Source organism: Coturnix japonica, chromosome 4 (genome assembly GCF_054131305.1).
Source record: "Coturnix japonica strain WE chromosome 4, WE-NBRP24, whole genome shotgun sequence".
Taxonomy (NCBI): domain Eukaryota; kingdom Metazoa; phylum Chordata; class Aves; order Galliformes; family Phasianidae; genus Coturnix; species Coturnix japonica.
Window position 1 is genome coordinate 69,877,596 of NC_140666.1, and position 15,423 is coordinate 69,893,018.

The 15,423-nt window shown below is 36.9% G+C and overlaps 1 protein-coding gene across 1 annotated transcript in view; it reads right to left on the bottom strand.

Moving 5' to 3' along the window:
- Positions 1–528: 528 nt before the first annotated feature.
- The window catches only part of GRXCR1 (glutaredoxin and cysteine rich domain containing 1), a 32,241-nt gene continuing 17,346 nt past the window's right edge, over positions 529–15,423 (bottom strand). The window contains exons 2-4 of the mRNA XM_015862377.3: positions 9,942–10,181; positions 2,779–2,844; positions 529–832 (exon numbers count right to left, since the gene is read on the bottom strand). Coding sequence (XP_015717863.1) covers positions 653–832; positions 2,779–2,844; positions 9,942–10,181 — 486 coding nt within the window. The 3' untranslated portion in view covers positions 529–652. The remainder of the gene's footprint in view (positions 833–2,778; positions 2,845–9,941; positions 10,182–15,423) is intronic.

The following is a 15,423-nucleotide window of genomic DNA, read 5'->3' on the forward strand; positions in this document are numbered from 1 at the left end:
TATACTATTTAATATAACAGCTATGCCATGCCCAAAATACTGTAAAGGAAGATGGGCAAAGTCAATGTAAACAGAAGGAAGTCTGCATAATATTGTACCCTATTAAAAGCACTCTGGTAGTTTATGAGCACTCAGAAACTTCCAAGGTGAATATACCTGATGTGGAGCCCACAGTGTATCGATGCTATCTGCTGACTAATTATCTTCTGTTCCTGTTGGGGAAACCTTCCAAAAATGACAAAGCTGTATGCAGTGGTAGAGTTGTCTGACCATTGACCCTGCTGGAAAGCACAAGTGCTATAAAAGAATTGCACTAGACCAGACCTTGGTCCATAACTGTTACTATGCTGAACATCAGAAATTTTGATATGGCCTATAATGCATGTTTTCTTCTTGCTTGTTTAGTATTGCTGACGATTACCCACAGAAGAAGGGAGTGCTTCATATCCTAGTGTAAGCACAGTAAATTTAATTTGGTAGCTAGCAAATAGTTCCAAAGACCAAACCAGCAGAGGCATACTATAAATTGATTTTTATTGACTGAATTAGATAAACACATTAATTAAAAAAGAAAAAAAAATCATATTACAAACTGCTGAAGTACAATAAAATGAGTTGCAAATATGGAGATGCCCATATGGAGATGCCCTTTTTAACCTGCACAACTTCTGCAGCGCTGTAGCCCGTTCTCATTGCAAGCTGTGCACTTGAGGGCTTTGAATGAGTCCGTAAAGCAGTTTCGAAACACAGACATCTTGCTCCCATGGCACACTGAGCACGGAAGGAAACCAAAGCCCCCACATGAGAGGCACTCATGAGGATGCTGGACTCTCTGCTCAAGGAAGAAAGTAAGAAATATCAAAATGTTACTTTGTAAACCATCATAAGCTTTTGGACAAAGAGTCCTCTGGAACAGCTTCTCAGAAACATATGAAACAGCTTCTCAGAAACCACCACCTCCCCATCCTAAGTTATGCCACCATGGAAGAACAGTATGTCTGCCTTTTCCTTTATAGAGACATGCATGCAGTACCAAGTCAGTCACACTATGCCTCAGTAACCCATGTTCATAGTTGCCAAAATGGCTAGCAAAATGAAAGAATATGTACACTGTGCTCTGCTGTAGTCATAGATCAATTCTATTAGGTACTGGAACTGATCGGTTTTATATTATGTATGTTGAGATATGATATGCTGAGCATGCTCCTACTAAAGTTAGACCTGATCATATTTTAAAAAAGCAATTCATAGCTTCTGACAAGCTGAGCTTTATATTATCAGTAGTGTGCCCATCTTTATGGGTCTAGAACAGTGAAGTTTTTGGTGGAAAAGAGGAAGACCATTATTCATGTTAGATTTGAGAAAAATGCTGCATACAAGTCAGGTTTGCTTAGGTGTCCTAATTCATGAGTAAAACAAGATTTATTTAATTATTTATTTTTGGCAGAATTAAAGACAGTGGAGAACACAGGAAGAAATTTTGAAGACATGTTTTAAGTTATACTTACTGAAAACAATGCTAATTTATTAAATGATCACTTAGTGCTGGTGTATTATGCTGCTCCAAACCCATACTGTAATTTAGGAGTATGTTTCTACTTACTTTGCTTGTCAATATTTTTGATACAACAGTGCTTTGATTCACACATAGCAGCTATTGTGCAAATTTATCTAAAGTGCCATATTTTGGTCTTACTACGTATGCAAAATACTTACATCATTCTTTCTTGCCATATATTTTATTGGTCTGATAGATTATCATTATAGGGAAGGAGAAGACATAGGAGAAATAATGGATTATGCAATATGTACATCTGTCAAGCAAAAATCAAAGTTACATGGGAAAGTTTTATGGGGAACAAACCAAGTAGAAATGCAGTAGCATAAGAGCATTAGAAGGCGTTTTTTGTTGTTGTTGTTGTTGTTTTATTTGTTGTTTGTTTTTACCTCCATTCTTCTTTACTGGACTTAATCTTTAGTCTAGGGGCAATGCTTAGAAATATGTTGTTTTATCTCAGGAGGGCCCTTGTCTTTCATCATGTAAGAAGGTAGTTTACTTCACTGGATATTATTGCAACTAATGTTAATATTTTAATACAATATTCAAATTTCAATAACTAAATTATTATTGATTAGTAATTAGTAAGTAATAATTATCATTGTTACTTGTTATGTTTGTAAGTAACAACCTTTCCATGCAGAAGGCTAAATAAGAGAGCTAAGAAAGAAACATTTTATCTTAGTGTCTCAACAATTACTTTCTCTCTGGAAGAGATAGGGGCTGGTTATAGAAACTGTATCTTCAGTGATGAAGAAACATAACTATCCCTTCCTTGTAACTGTAGCAAAACTATTTTTGAGGTAAAATCCAGTAGGTAACTACGTATTCAAAGTAGTTATTGTATTCAGTAAGCAGTTATCAGTCTGCTGTGGCCTGGTATCTTTTGTCTTTTAATTGTACTTGCTGTGCAAATGTTAGTGCCTGAAGCAATTTAGTTCCTAATGTTATAGGACCTCCCGAAAGGCAGTGTATGGGGTCAATTATTCCAAAGTAATGAAAAATGTTGAGAAGTACAAACTATTCTCTCCCTCAGACAACAATAATTCTGCATGTATGAATTGCACATACACATTTATTAAAGAATTTCTGGTTAGCTTTCCATTTCAATTTGGAATCATCAGTTTGTAACAGAAGAGAAGTAATCAGTTGAGAAAAACATTTTCAATTGTAAATATTCAGTGTATGCTAACTATAAGTAATTGCAGAAATACAATTACCTCAATTTTGGTTAAGAGATCCTGTAGTTCCCCAGATTCATTCATTAGCAAAATTTTCTCAGCACCCTATTAGTAAGAAGAAGAAAAAGGTCAGTATGAAAAGCCTGAGATGATTAGGAGATTTGGTCTTGAAAATTTAAGCAAGCTGAGTACAAATTTCACTCTCATTAAGTATTTTGTAACTAGGTCAACCTCAGGAAAGCTAGAAGGAGAGAACAGTCTAATGGCAGTTATGGTGGATCTGTCTGAGGTTAGTTACCAAGTGCTGTATTGCATTTCCCCGTTGTAAAAAGTGACACAGCTTGGAAATTCTCACTGTGTTCACTTTATTTTACAGAGTATGCCTCCTGACAGAATAATAATAAAAAATGTCTAGTTACTGTATCAAAAATTACAGTTACACAAATATACAACACATCAGAGAATGCATCTAAATGAAAGGAGAAAATTGTATTTCAAGTATTCCAACAGCTGAGGATTGAATTAAGGTATAATATGTCAAATGTAAAACAGGAGAAAAAGTGTAATGAAAATACTGTAGCAACATTAAAGTCAGACACAACAATGAATAATAATAATTCAGTCTGCGTACAGAGAACCTCTAAAGGGCTTTGTGATCTGAACAAAGGCAGTGCTAAGGTAGTTCTTTTCCTGTCTGAAAGTAAATTAAAAGAAATCACTGGGGGGAAAAAAGTGAAAGTATTAAAGATGACATAACTTTTTTTCCCCCTTTTCTTTAATTAATTTAATTTCTTTCCCATCTGGAACTAGAGGGCTGTATTTGAATGCTTACACATCAGTGATACAACAACATATAGTGAATTCTGACTACTACCAGATGCTTCTGATCAGTGTTTCAGAAGAGAGTGAGAAAAAATGAGGAAACTGAGGCACAGGCAGAAGGAATGGTGCAGTACTGAAGCCAACTCACAGCAAAGCATAGATGAGACCTTGACTCCCATCTCTCCAATGTCTTGTGCTTATTCAAAGCTGAGGACAATTAGCCATAAGTGGTGGGTTTATGCCATTATGTTGCTCTACTTTCCTCATCCCTGAATTCCCAGACTGCTAAAATTCATCTTTGGTGAATCCATGAGCAGAGAGTTGCAAGGGGATTCTGGAGACGGGATGCAAGCTGACAGGTCAGATTTGCTATTACTCGGAGTCAACAACAGTCACCTCTCCCAAGGTGCAGAGCAGGCAGGGAAAGGGTCAGCAGAACTGCCTGTGGCTGAGTACTGTACACAGAAACACTTCAGAGTGTAGCCCAAAAGCCAGTCAAGGGGCACAGAAACTTTGAAAGGAAATTCGCATTACAACCTAGTGAGGTTTGTTGAAAGACATTTTGCTGTGGCTTTGTACAAAGAAATGCACTTCTGACTCTGAGTACAGTGGTATATTAAACAGGTCCACTGCAGACTCCTTTGCCATGTCACTGAGTATTATGCAGAGATGTTTGTAATCACAGTATTACACTTCATTTAAGCAGATATTAATGTTTTAGTGGTGTTTTTGCCACTTCTGCAGTAAACGCTATTCTCTCAGTTTTCCACTTCCAAAAGTGTTTAAGAAAAAATTACCTGCCGGGTAATTATTTGTCATAAATTACATGGAATATAACAGGAGACAGACCAGCTAGCATTGCTTGTGCTGAATATGTCTCTACTGAAATTTATTACATCTGGTACGCACAGAGTGTACCAGCTTCAACATGCGCATCACATGTCTTTGTCTTTTTTTATATATATATATTTATACTTTTATATATAAAACTCCTATCACCTGATTGATAAACATTCTTTGGAACCATTCTGATGGCAGGGGTAAGAACAAGAGTCAGTCTATTAGTACCTCAGCATTTCTGTTTCCAACCAATTGAAAAAAAAAAAAAGCCACAAGACTTTGCTGCCAGCCTGGCGTGCTGGTGTTTAATACTGCTGTGTCCCCAGCAGAGAAACTTATAGCAGCCTCCTTCACAGGCTAATCTTTTCCTGTTCTCACACAGAATGGACAGCAGGAGCGACTGGCACAGCAAAGACAGGGTTTGCCAAGAAGGTCCACAGAGCATTAGCTCAGGCTCAAACATGCTGCACTGTCTTGAGAGAGTTTGCATTGTCTGTGCAAGGAAGAAATATTAAGGATTTGCAGCTTTACTGATGTAATTGCAGCAGTGCAAATTCCCTAATCAGGTCAAGCCCTGATTTGCCCTCGTGTAGGCTGAGATCAGTTCTGTGCAGCAACAGTTGGCAAAAATCATTCTTCTCACTTCTGCTCCTTGATGCAATGATTCTGTACAGTGACACTGACTGGCTTTGGGAAGCCTGTAATTAAAAGTCTGCCAGGTTTCTTATAATAGATTGATATTTCAAAGGATTTATAATTCAGATGACATTCAGTCAGCCAGCTGTGTTATTCCCAAAGTGGAAAGTCTCATCACTATGTCTTTAAAAACCATACTTCCAAATGACTATCAGCATTTTCAAGTGCTTAAGTATGTCCTTTTGATTAACATCTGCCTCAAGTGAAATCTGAATAAAAGACACTTTGCAGAGGTTAATCTACCCTTTGAATCTGTGAAGCCTAATGTGCAGTGTCTGTAATTAATGGAGTAATTAAAGCAGCTGTTAAGTAAGTCCAATAGCTGCTTTCTGATCACAGATTGATGCCTTTCTTATATTGTTCTCAGTCCACAACTGACCACAAAGTGCTGTGATGCAGTTAAGACTCTGTCCACCCAAAGATGGAAATCAAGAGCACAACTTAGAGGGGCATAATATCTAGCCAAGAGACGAGAGCTTTCAGTTTTGTGAATGAGAGAAATATTCCAAGTTCCAGTCTGCTAATGCCCCATCTGCTAGTTTAAATAGCTGCCTGCATGGTCCAGTCCAGGGGCTGCAGTGAGGTGTTTGCTTTTCATAGGCAAATGCTATATGCAGACTTTGCTAAATTGCTCAAAAGGTTTCCTACACCATTTTTATTCTTCACACTATTTTCTCAGTTTTCCATTGAGAACATCTGGTAATTAGCATCATATTTCAGGTATGGTCCCACTAATTGAAGAACTAGAACGAGCCCAGTAAATTATCTACTACACCAGCTCCTTCTTGTCATTAAACTAGCCTGATGCTCATCCATCAAGAATGTAACATGTTACCATTGCCATGATGTAGTTCCTCATCATGGGATGCATCTTAATCTGTGTATATGGATTTGGCTAAATTAGAATGCCAGCTGATGCAAGGAAGTAGCCTCTCATCTGCATCATTCCTTACATACAGAGAAAAATTAGCACAGCATGGAAATAGTAAATGAGGGTGGGCTGAAAGCCAATCTTGGCCACTTTGTGGTTTGTAGGGAACAGCTGAACCCAAGTATCTCTTGTGAAGATGTATGGAATGAGATTAAACACCTGGAAATCTGCCAATAAACATAGAAAAGTGCAACTGCAGTGTGGCATAAGCACCAGAAATGTGCTTAATTAAATCTCTCTGTTCCTGAAATTTTAAAGCAGATTAAGCGTGTGACTGAATGCAACAATCATATCATAGCTTTACTACCACAGAGCTGTTCACATCTACCCCACCAAGGAAGAGCCAGGAAATATGTTTACTCTAGCAAAACATGAATGCAGTTGAGAGCTACTAAACATAAATGGGCACTGGAAAGAAGTAAAAAGGAAAGTGTTATTATTTGAATAACAAATTATACTTTACACAAGTATTTTCTAAAAACAGTCACAAATATGGCTTCATCAGTCTTAGGAAACAGTAAGAAATAATTAGTGAAAATATTTTTACTATAGAACCATAGTAGGTGGCGCAGTGGTAGGAATGCCGCTTTGCAACACCGGGGCCCGAGTTCGAAACCCCCTGTGGCATAAGTGGTAGAAGTGCCGCTCTGCTACGCAGGAGACTTGAATCCCGTGGGTTGGACTCAATGATCTCTAAGGTCCCTTCCAACCCGCACGAGACTATGATACTATGATATGATTTCAGCTGAGAAAACTAAGTAGGAATCTGTTTCTTTGCAACAATAATTGTCATAAATATGCATATGTGAAAATATCTAGAGTAGTTTCAAATGACAGCTAAGTACTGGCATTTAGTCACATATTTGAAGTGAAAAATAAATGAATTATTTGTGTTTTAAAATTATAAAGTGATGAGCACATACGTTTATTAGGGTTGACTCTATTTGTCTTTATTTTCATCCCTTTCCCAGTAGGGAGGGGCGGAGGGGCTTTACACAAAATAAATGTTTAGCAAACCTGGGTGCCTTTATGAAAGAGTTAGTGAAATCTCCAGTGTTTTTCCATGTTGCTTTCTGCTTTGTGGGAATCATTTTTCACTCTGCTTTGATACCCCAGCAGATGGCATAATTCCATTTCAGATGGAGGTAGCCTCTGGTGAAGGGTTTGGGGAAATTAGATCAGATGGTAAAGAACGTGCTGCAGAAAGAACCTGCAATTTGCTGAAATGCTGATCTTTAGAGGGCATGTATCAACATATGCAATTATTCAATCTTGGGGAAAAAAAAAAAAAAGAAAAAAAAAAGGAGATTAATAAACCTGCTGTACTGCAGCAAACAGGTGTTTCCTTGCTAGGAACCAAATATGGTTTTTATTTTGCTTCTACCCAGGAAGCTGATTGGTTTCATTTACCCTGTGCAGGCAGTGATAAATTCCACAGCCCTGTGACAGTTTATCCTGTAAATGTGCAGTATTCCACAACCCCATCAGGCTTTATGAGCAGCAGAAATACTGTGTTCTTTGTCACATGCACATATGCTTTGTTCCGGTCCTTTTGTTACATTTATCTCACTAAAAATAATCTTGTGTCCTTTCAAAACTGTTCATATTTTAATGTGGGTGCTTCTTTATCCTTTAAGGCTCATTGAAAGGTGCCTGGCTTAATATAGGTCCTCTTTTGTATTACTACACACAATCTCTTTTGGGAAAGGATTTACTAGGAAATAAATATTCAAAATTAAAAAGAGAGAAGGAGGGACAAAAAATAATTCATGATTAATTTACAAACACACCAGGCTGCTGGATTTCTGTGTACATTTGTTTTGCAGAAGATAATTATAACAGAAGGCGTTATGGAAGTATCTGCTGTCACCAACAAGACCAAATTGTGCATTGAGCTCTTGATTACACTTTGAAGAAACACAAGCACAGCACAGTGCAGCCCTTCAAACACCCATCCCACCCTCAAGGCAGCAGATAGAAAGAATCCTGGAATCACAGAATCTTTAGAGTTGGAAGGCATTCCGAAAGGCCACTTAGTCAAACTCTCCCACAATGAATGGGGACACCTACTGCTAGATCAGGGTGCTCAGAGCCCTGTCCAGCCTGGCCTACCTGAGGAGTGACTGCTTCCACATCCTGGAAGAATGGGTAAATGGCCATAATTTTCCCAACATGCAAACTGGCCCAAAATTATTTCTCTTCCTCATTAATTTGATTTTGTCCTCTTTTCTTTTATACTAGATATCTTTTCTTTCCTTAAACAATATGAATTGAGTTTGCATGTTTTAACAGATGTTTGTAGACCAGAATTTTTTCTTCATTTTTTACCTGCTGGTGCCAGCAGGTAGTTTGACAGCTAAATACATCTCTCCCATGTACAACTGGTTCCCTAATTTCCTTTCCTTCATTCCTACACCTATGTAAAATATCCCATAAAATACTTTGTTTTAATAAGATTATATTGTTTGCTACACTCTTGTTCTTCCATTAAAAACAAGTTTCCCTTGCTATTCTACATCATCCATCATACAAAAATGACTGTAATAAGGCTGAGAAAATAATTTATTCAATACATTTTGGTTTCTTAAATGATTTCTTCTGATGAATGGATTGGAGTGAGGTATTCATGAACTTGGTCATAACTTGTTTGTATTCATTTACTTATATTACGTGCCAGTTAGGAGAGCAAAGCTTAGTGTGAATCCTAATGAATTGTAAGCTACTCTTGAAAGTAGCAGTGCTGTTCCTGGTTGGCTGGAGAGCTGTCTGTCTCAGGGTTCTGATAAAAGCAGTCACTACTGTGAGCTGAAATTCTCCATCTGCTGATGCCCACTTGCACATTGCCCATTCTGCATTTCTGCAGCCGTCTGATGAAGTGAGCTGATCAGGGAAAGGCAGAGCACAGAGAGCTTGGCAGAATCCCAGTCCCCTAGGAAAAGGGAGGAAGGGTGCCTGAGTGTTCTTTGCATCCCCAACATCAATTATGTGCTGTTTGTTGGATGCATTTTATTTCATTACTTAAATCTTTTATAATACCAGCAAACCAGCCCTGCTGTGTTTAAATACAGTTTGCCTCTGCAAATCATAGACTCACTGTTGGTGCTAATTGCTACTTCTTTACCACTTGAGACACATACCTTTTCTAAGCTCTCAGGCTGTTTTGTTTGTGTCATTTTGCAGAGTTGTTTTGGTGTTTTTCTTTTCACTTTAAAACTCTGTTTCGGTTTTTTGTTTTTTTTTCAGTTTCTGAAAAATGTTTCTAAAGAACAGACCTGAACAAAACAGTGCTTTCCTTGCCCAAATACAAATTTTAACTATAGTTTTCTACTCCTGCAACAGAGAAGCTTTGGGCAGTTATTTCTCTTTCTAGTGTTAGACTTCAAGTACTAATCAATTCTGTATTTAAGATAATGTTCAGCTGATTATAGTTGCTTGATGCACCACATAGTGTATGCTTAAGCTCTTAAGCCCTAAGCTGCTAGACAGGCTCATATTCATTGCAGATATTACTAAATGAAATATTCATGCAATGTGTATTCTTCTTCCTGGGTCAGCAATACATATAGGTTCTCATGAAGAAAAAAAATCAATTTCTCTAGATTTTCATGATTGCAATTACAGAATGAGTTATTTTTTAAGAAACACAGGGTAGCTTCGATGGAATTACTACATCTTACTCCCCTCCTGAAATCATCTCCATAGCTGTCCTGCTTTTGCAGCTGAGCCACCTAAACTCAGAGACGCCATTTCTGCAAGCAAGTTTATTTGCACAGGAGAGAGAGATGGCATCCAAGCTACTCAGTGTATACCAGAGTTCCCATCACTCCACCCATCACTCCAACACTGTAAATAATTTCATTAATAACAATTTACGTTTGTTCTTATAGATTCAATTGACTTATGATTTACTTACCCCAAGGTAATGGCCATCAATAAACACAACAGGGAGAGATGGGGCTTCACACACCCTCCTGCATCTCTCATCAAGTTCTTTTCCATAATCGCTGTTCAGAGCAATATTTTTTTCTTCAAATTTAACTCTGTGGTTTTGAAATATCTTTCTAACCAGTTCACATCTTTCAAAAGTGGTTCTCACCACACGAAGGCTGGTGGTATAAATTACTATGCGGCCAAATTCTGGCACTGTTGACACCTGGAAAAAAAATAAAATCAGTTCCCATTGCAGATCATGAAATGTTAACAGTCTGTTTCCCTGACTGCTGTAATAGCATGCAAATATTGAGCAGTATCATTAAAAATATTATTTAAGCACACAAAAATAGCAATTTAAAGTGTTTATCAACATAAGGTATAACTACTGTTTTCAAAAGCAGTGGAAATAGTGAATTAAACCCAATATTTTCAAGAAACAGACGTATTTTAGATCCTGATGAGATTCCGAATGGTAATAGGTAATTGCCTTTTTGCTGTTGTAGCATACACATATTCACCCACATTATCCAACCTAACTAACTTTGAGTTAGTTTCATTTCATTTGCAAAAGCACAAATTCTTCAAAGATGCAACAGAAATGCAATTTTCAGAGCAGTCTGGTTCTGTTAAAACTGAGAGTCTTGTTTGTACAAACTGAATCTGCTAATGTCCATGCTAGGTCTGAGCTGCTATTTCAGGTATTAACAGTCTCCTTTAGGAAAGGACTTGAAGGAGCTAGAAGCTTCATCACAAACTTGTGTCAACACTGACCTATTTTAGCTCTCTCCGTGCTGAACTAGATCATGATTGCAGAAGTGACAGATATATCCCTAATTTTTAGTGAGGAATCCAGTCAAAACACTATAAAATCCAGCCAGCACTAAAGAAAGTGCTGCTTGTGCATATTCAGTGTTCAGTTCCATTGGGCATAGTAAGTTACGGGGCAGGTTTGACATTTTACCACACTTATTTAAGGGTAAGTTTTATATTTCATCCTTTCTCCTATGAAGGCATTTGAGGAATGTAAATACTGAAGGGATATGAGTTTTCCAGGCCACTTATAGATCATTAGAATTATAACTACAGCCATATGCAATTTAGTGGGCAATTTTGGTGATAGGTGGACAGTTGTTCTCAATGATCTTAGAGGTCTTTTCCAACCTTAATGATTCTATCTGCAATTTACCAGTTTTCCACCTCCCATCTCAGAAAAGAGGCTTATTATGATAGGTCAGCATTTCTTTTAGGAAATAAGTTTATAAAAAGAGAGCTACTTTTCACTATCCTATCCTATTTTTCTATCTAAAATCTGTTATATCTCTCCTGCAGAACTGACTCTTCTGCAACATATTATTCACACATTCTAAATGAGAGTAATAGCTTTTCCTCTGCTTCAAAGACGAATACTCTACATAGATATGGCCAAAAATTTTAGTAACAGTGCATAGGCCACAGGAATGAAGAGTTCATCCTTTTCAGAAGTAACCAAAAGGAGGTTTTACAGTATTCTTTCAAAAGGTATTTTCATATGCTTATTGCTTTCTCCTCTTTGGAGTGCAAATATATTTTGGAGTGCAAAACTATTCAAAGGGATGGAAATTTGTGCTTCTTCACAGCAGTATTCTTTAATGCTGTTTGTTCACAGACAGCAGGGCTGGCAGGATAGCTACAGACCGTCATTATCTAGAAAACCATCAGGGCTGCAGTGTCCCTGCAGCATACAAATAAGCAGCTGAAGACATGGAAAAAATGGAAAGTTGTAAAGTGATCTGGAAAGATATCAAGTGGTAAGTGTGTACAGAGTCACTTTTATGCTTATCCCCCATGCGGAACAGTGAAGAAAAACCCTTGTTTTCACTACAAAGCAATATCGAGGGCATTGAATAAATAATAATAATCTAGGGAAATTTTCAAAAACACATTGTTTTGTGTGATATAAACATGCAAAACTTTTCCTAGGCAGGACTTCATCATATCTGGGAAAATCACTCCTGTTACCTGTCCTGAACAACTATAGTAAGTGAAAAGAGAGGTAAAACAATTAGAGAGATTTACAAGTTATTTTCTTAATGATAATCTGTGTTTATTTGTATTTGTTATCCATTTCAGTAGTTGCAGCCTGTAAGATTTATTTGCTAGAATATGCTCTTGAAAGTAAATCAACAGAATAATGTTATATCACTCTGCTTTTCATTCCTAGGCTGGAAGTAAAGCAAAAACAAACAAACAAATAAACAAACAAATAAATAAACAAATGTCATGCACTGGAAACAAGTGAACAGAAAGACATTCTAGAAAATGAATATTTACAATTAAAGGTAAAATATCCAAATTAAAATAATCTTGTATGTCTTGTACTTGCACAGAAAATTTTAGCTGTAATTAAACAGAAGACAATTCTGTGGTTAATGAGCAGGTCAAAATGTTCTCTGGGCTGTGGAAGTTGAACAGATGCATAAAACAAAAGATTTGGACTGACATACACTGACCATTTTCTCACACCTGTGAGATTCTCACTGAAACCTGAAGGCTGTTAAAATCAGAGGAGGTCAGAGGGGGGCAACTTTTCAATTTTCAAATTGAGAAAAATTCAGAAATTTCCAAGCACGCAGGCCAAGGAATGTGTTCCAAAGAAGGTATCCATGTAGAAATACTATCAAGTGATTGAAGGCTTCCCAGGGAAACAAAACTGTTTTATCGGCAGCACTCTACATCATTTACAGCTCACAGGTTATCGGCACAGTGCTATCATCTTCCACAGAAGCATTCAAAGGCATTGTCTGTTTTATTGCATCAGTATGAACATCTTGTGTTTTGCTTGGGACCATCCAGCAGGAAGCAACAACAGCACGACCTGCATGGCTTCTGGCACAGATGCTACTCTCAGCTACTCGGGAACAGCTGCCCTTCTTTCATTAAGGAAGGAAGGAAGGGAGATAGGAAGGGCAGAAAAAGAAATATCAAGAAATACCCACAGCAACAAAAAAACAACAAAGAAAAACTCCACAAGAGCCATACAACTAAATGTATGATTAATAATATAAAAAATATTAAATAAAAGAGAAAATGAAAAGAAATGTAGCAAATAATAAACCTTTCTAATCCTCCCTCTGGACAGAAGGTATGAATTCATGTTTTACTCTCATTGGTGTGAAAAGAATATCTATTTACATTCATGCTAATAAATAATTAATTTCAATGGTGGTGTCACCTGAAAATTTGCACTTTTAATGTACTTGTTTCCAATAACAAATGAAAAACAAACTAGTAAACAAACTAGCAAACAAAAAACTGTTCTGTATTTTGCATCATAGGAGCAACTGTATTCTAGCAAAAATAGAATATTTTTCTGTTAGGATTAATGGACTACTATATTCTTTCAAAAGCTAAATTTCAATGTTAACCTTTAATATATATGAGATTTTTAAAGGCTTTTACTATATTCAAATATAGTGTTCGACTAACATTATCCATGATGTAGTGAATTGTTTCTTTGACCTAAATCAATGGCTGATACGCCCTTCTCTGTCTCAGAATATCATCTTTCAACATCTCAGAGTGTTCTACTGAAATATGCACCTCTTGTCTTTGTAATTAGATACTATCAGACTGGTAAAGTATCTCCTATCCACTAAGGTAGCTGAGGAAGAAGCCTAGAGTACATTCTAAACCCTGCTTCAGAGATGTTTCAGTGAGTAAATGTAGTATTCAAGGTCTAAAGAAAACACTGTGCAAGAAAAAAGTTGTAGGTATGCATGTATGTGCCTACTTGAATATTTTTAAGGTATACCTGCATATCTACAAGTCTTAAATTAAGCTCCTCAATTCATATTTGGTATTGCATAACCTACAGCTTGAATTAGAATAAGCACCCGACCAGACCAGAAGACCTCTTGCAATGAACAAATCTTGTGTTCCGAAGTAACATATCTTTCCTTGACAGGTGAGGTTTGTTCACACATACAGAAAGAATTGCAAACTGCCACAGTTTGTGCTCTCTGTACAAAATCACATTCTGTTCCTTTTCATTGTTTGTAGTTTAAACCCTCCATAGGCTCTCACATTCCAAAGCACAGAGAGCAATCTCTAAAGTACTTTATTACATTAAAGCTGTTAGTTCTGTTTGCATTGTCTTCAAGGACCTGGCACTATACCAACAATTGGGAAAATTCAGAAGTTAAACTTTATTAAGTACAAAAATCTATGCATTTTTGTAGGTCACAACAGAATACAGACTAGTTTTCTGCAGCAGTGCTACTCGAACACTTGAGGTCAAAGCATATGCTGATCTTTTTTTAAATGCATCACTTTGCTAACAGTACACTAATAGTACACTTTTCTTATCCAATTTGGTATTTTCAGGGACCATAAATATGGGACTTGGAGTCTGTGAACCTTTTTCATTGTGACAATGAAAGGATCTCTCCAGTTATCATCCATAACCATCAGCATGATGTCTGCCAACACCAATTAACAAAACTGGAGAGGGCAACACACCCCTAAACTAGGTATATGAGATCCTGGGACAGTCCCAGGTTTAGACAGTATTTTTGTTGTCTCCGTGAAAGTGGTCAAATCATAGCTTTTCTCAGCTCTTAAGGTAGCACAACTATGTTTCTGCCTTTTGTCTGTCTAATTCCTGATACTCTCCATCCCACAAACAGCAGTCCTAGGAACATAACTATTTACAGGAGCTATATAAGAAAAACTGTTCTTCTACTTGATTGAGTATTCCAGAACAGAGCATAAATATTTATTTCTGTTTCAGTTTCATGGGATGCGATAACTCTGAGGATCTGGTCACAGGGAAGGGCTCAGATCCAAAAAGAACATGACCTCTTTGACTTCCTAGCTCTTGGACAGTTTTTATATCTCTTACCTATACATCCATCATATACTGAAGACTGCAGAATAGTGCAGCTGGCATATTTAAAATTGTTCATCAATTGCAAAATAAAATAGATATAGGATTTCATTACACAGAAGGAACAGGTGTTGTTTTTTCATGTATGCATGTAATTCATTTTTATTTCTGAGGCTGCATATTAGTTTTGTGGATATCTGATGAAAATGACAAAACTAGTAATACTGTTAGATGTGATGTTTATATTGTTCCTTTCATCCAAAGGATGCCAAGACATTTTCTGTGGGGAAAAAAATAATTATTATTTTTTTTTTTTTTTAAAAAGGCTTTTTATTAGCATTATTATCAGCATTCAAGTCATTTGACAGAGTACTAAGAAAAAAGGGATGTGGTAGATCTGTCTGTCCTCTAACTCCAAGTATATGAATATTGTGACACTTTTTGTTCCTCAAGTGATAAAGCATTATATTGTGGTTTGTTTCTACCACTGCAAGTTTTCCCAAATAACCTCCAGCACAGGCTGCTTTTAAGGAGATGACAAAGAGTTTCCATTTAAAATCAGAAAAAAATTTGCAATACCACAGAAATGAAATAGAGG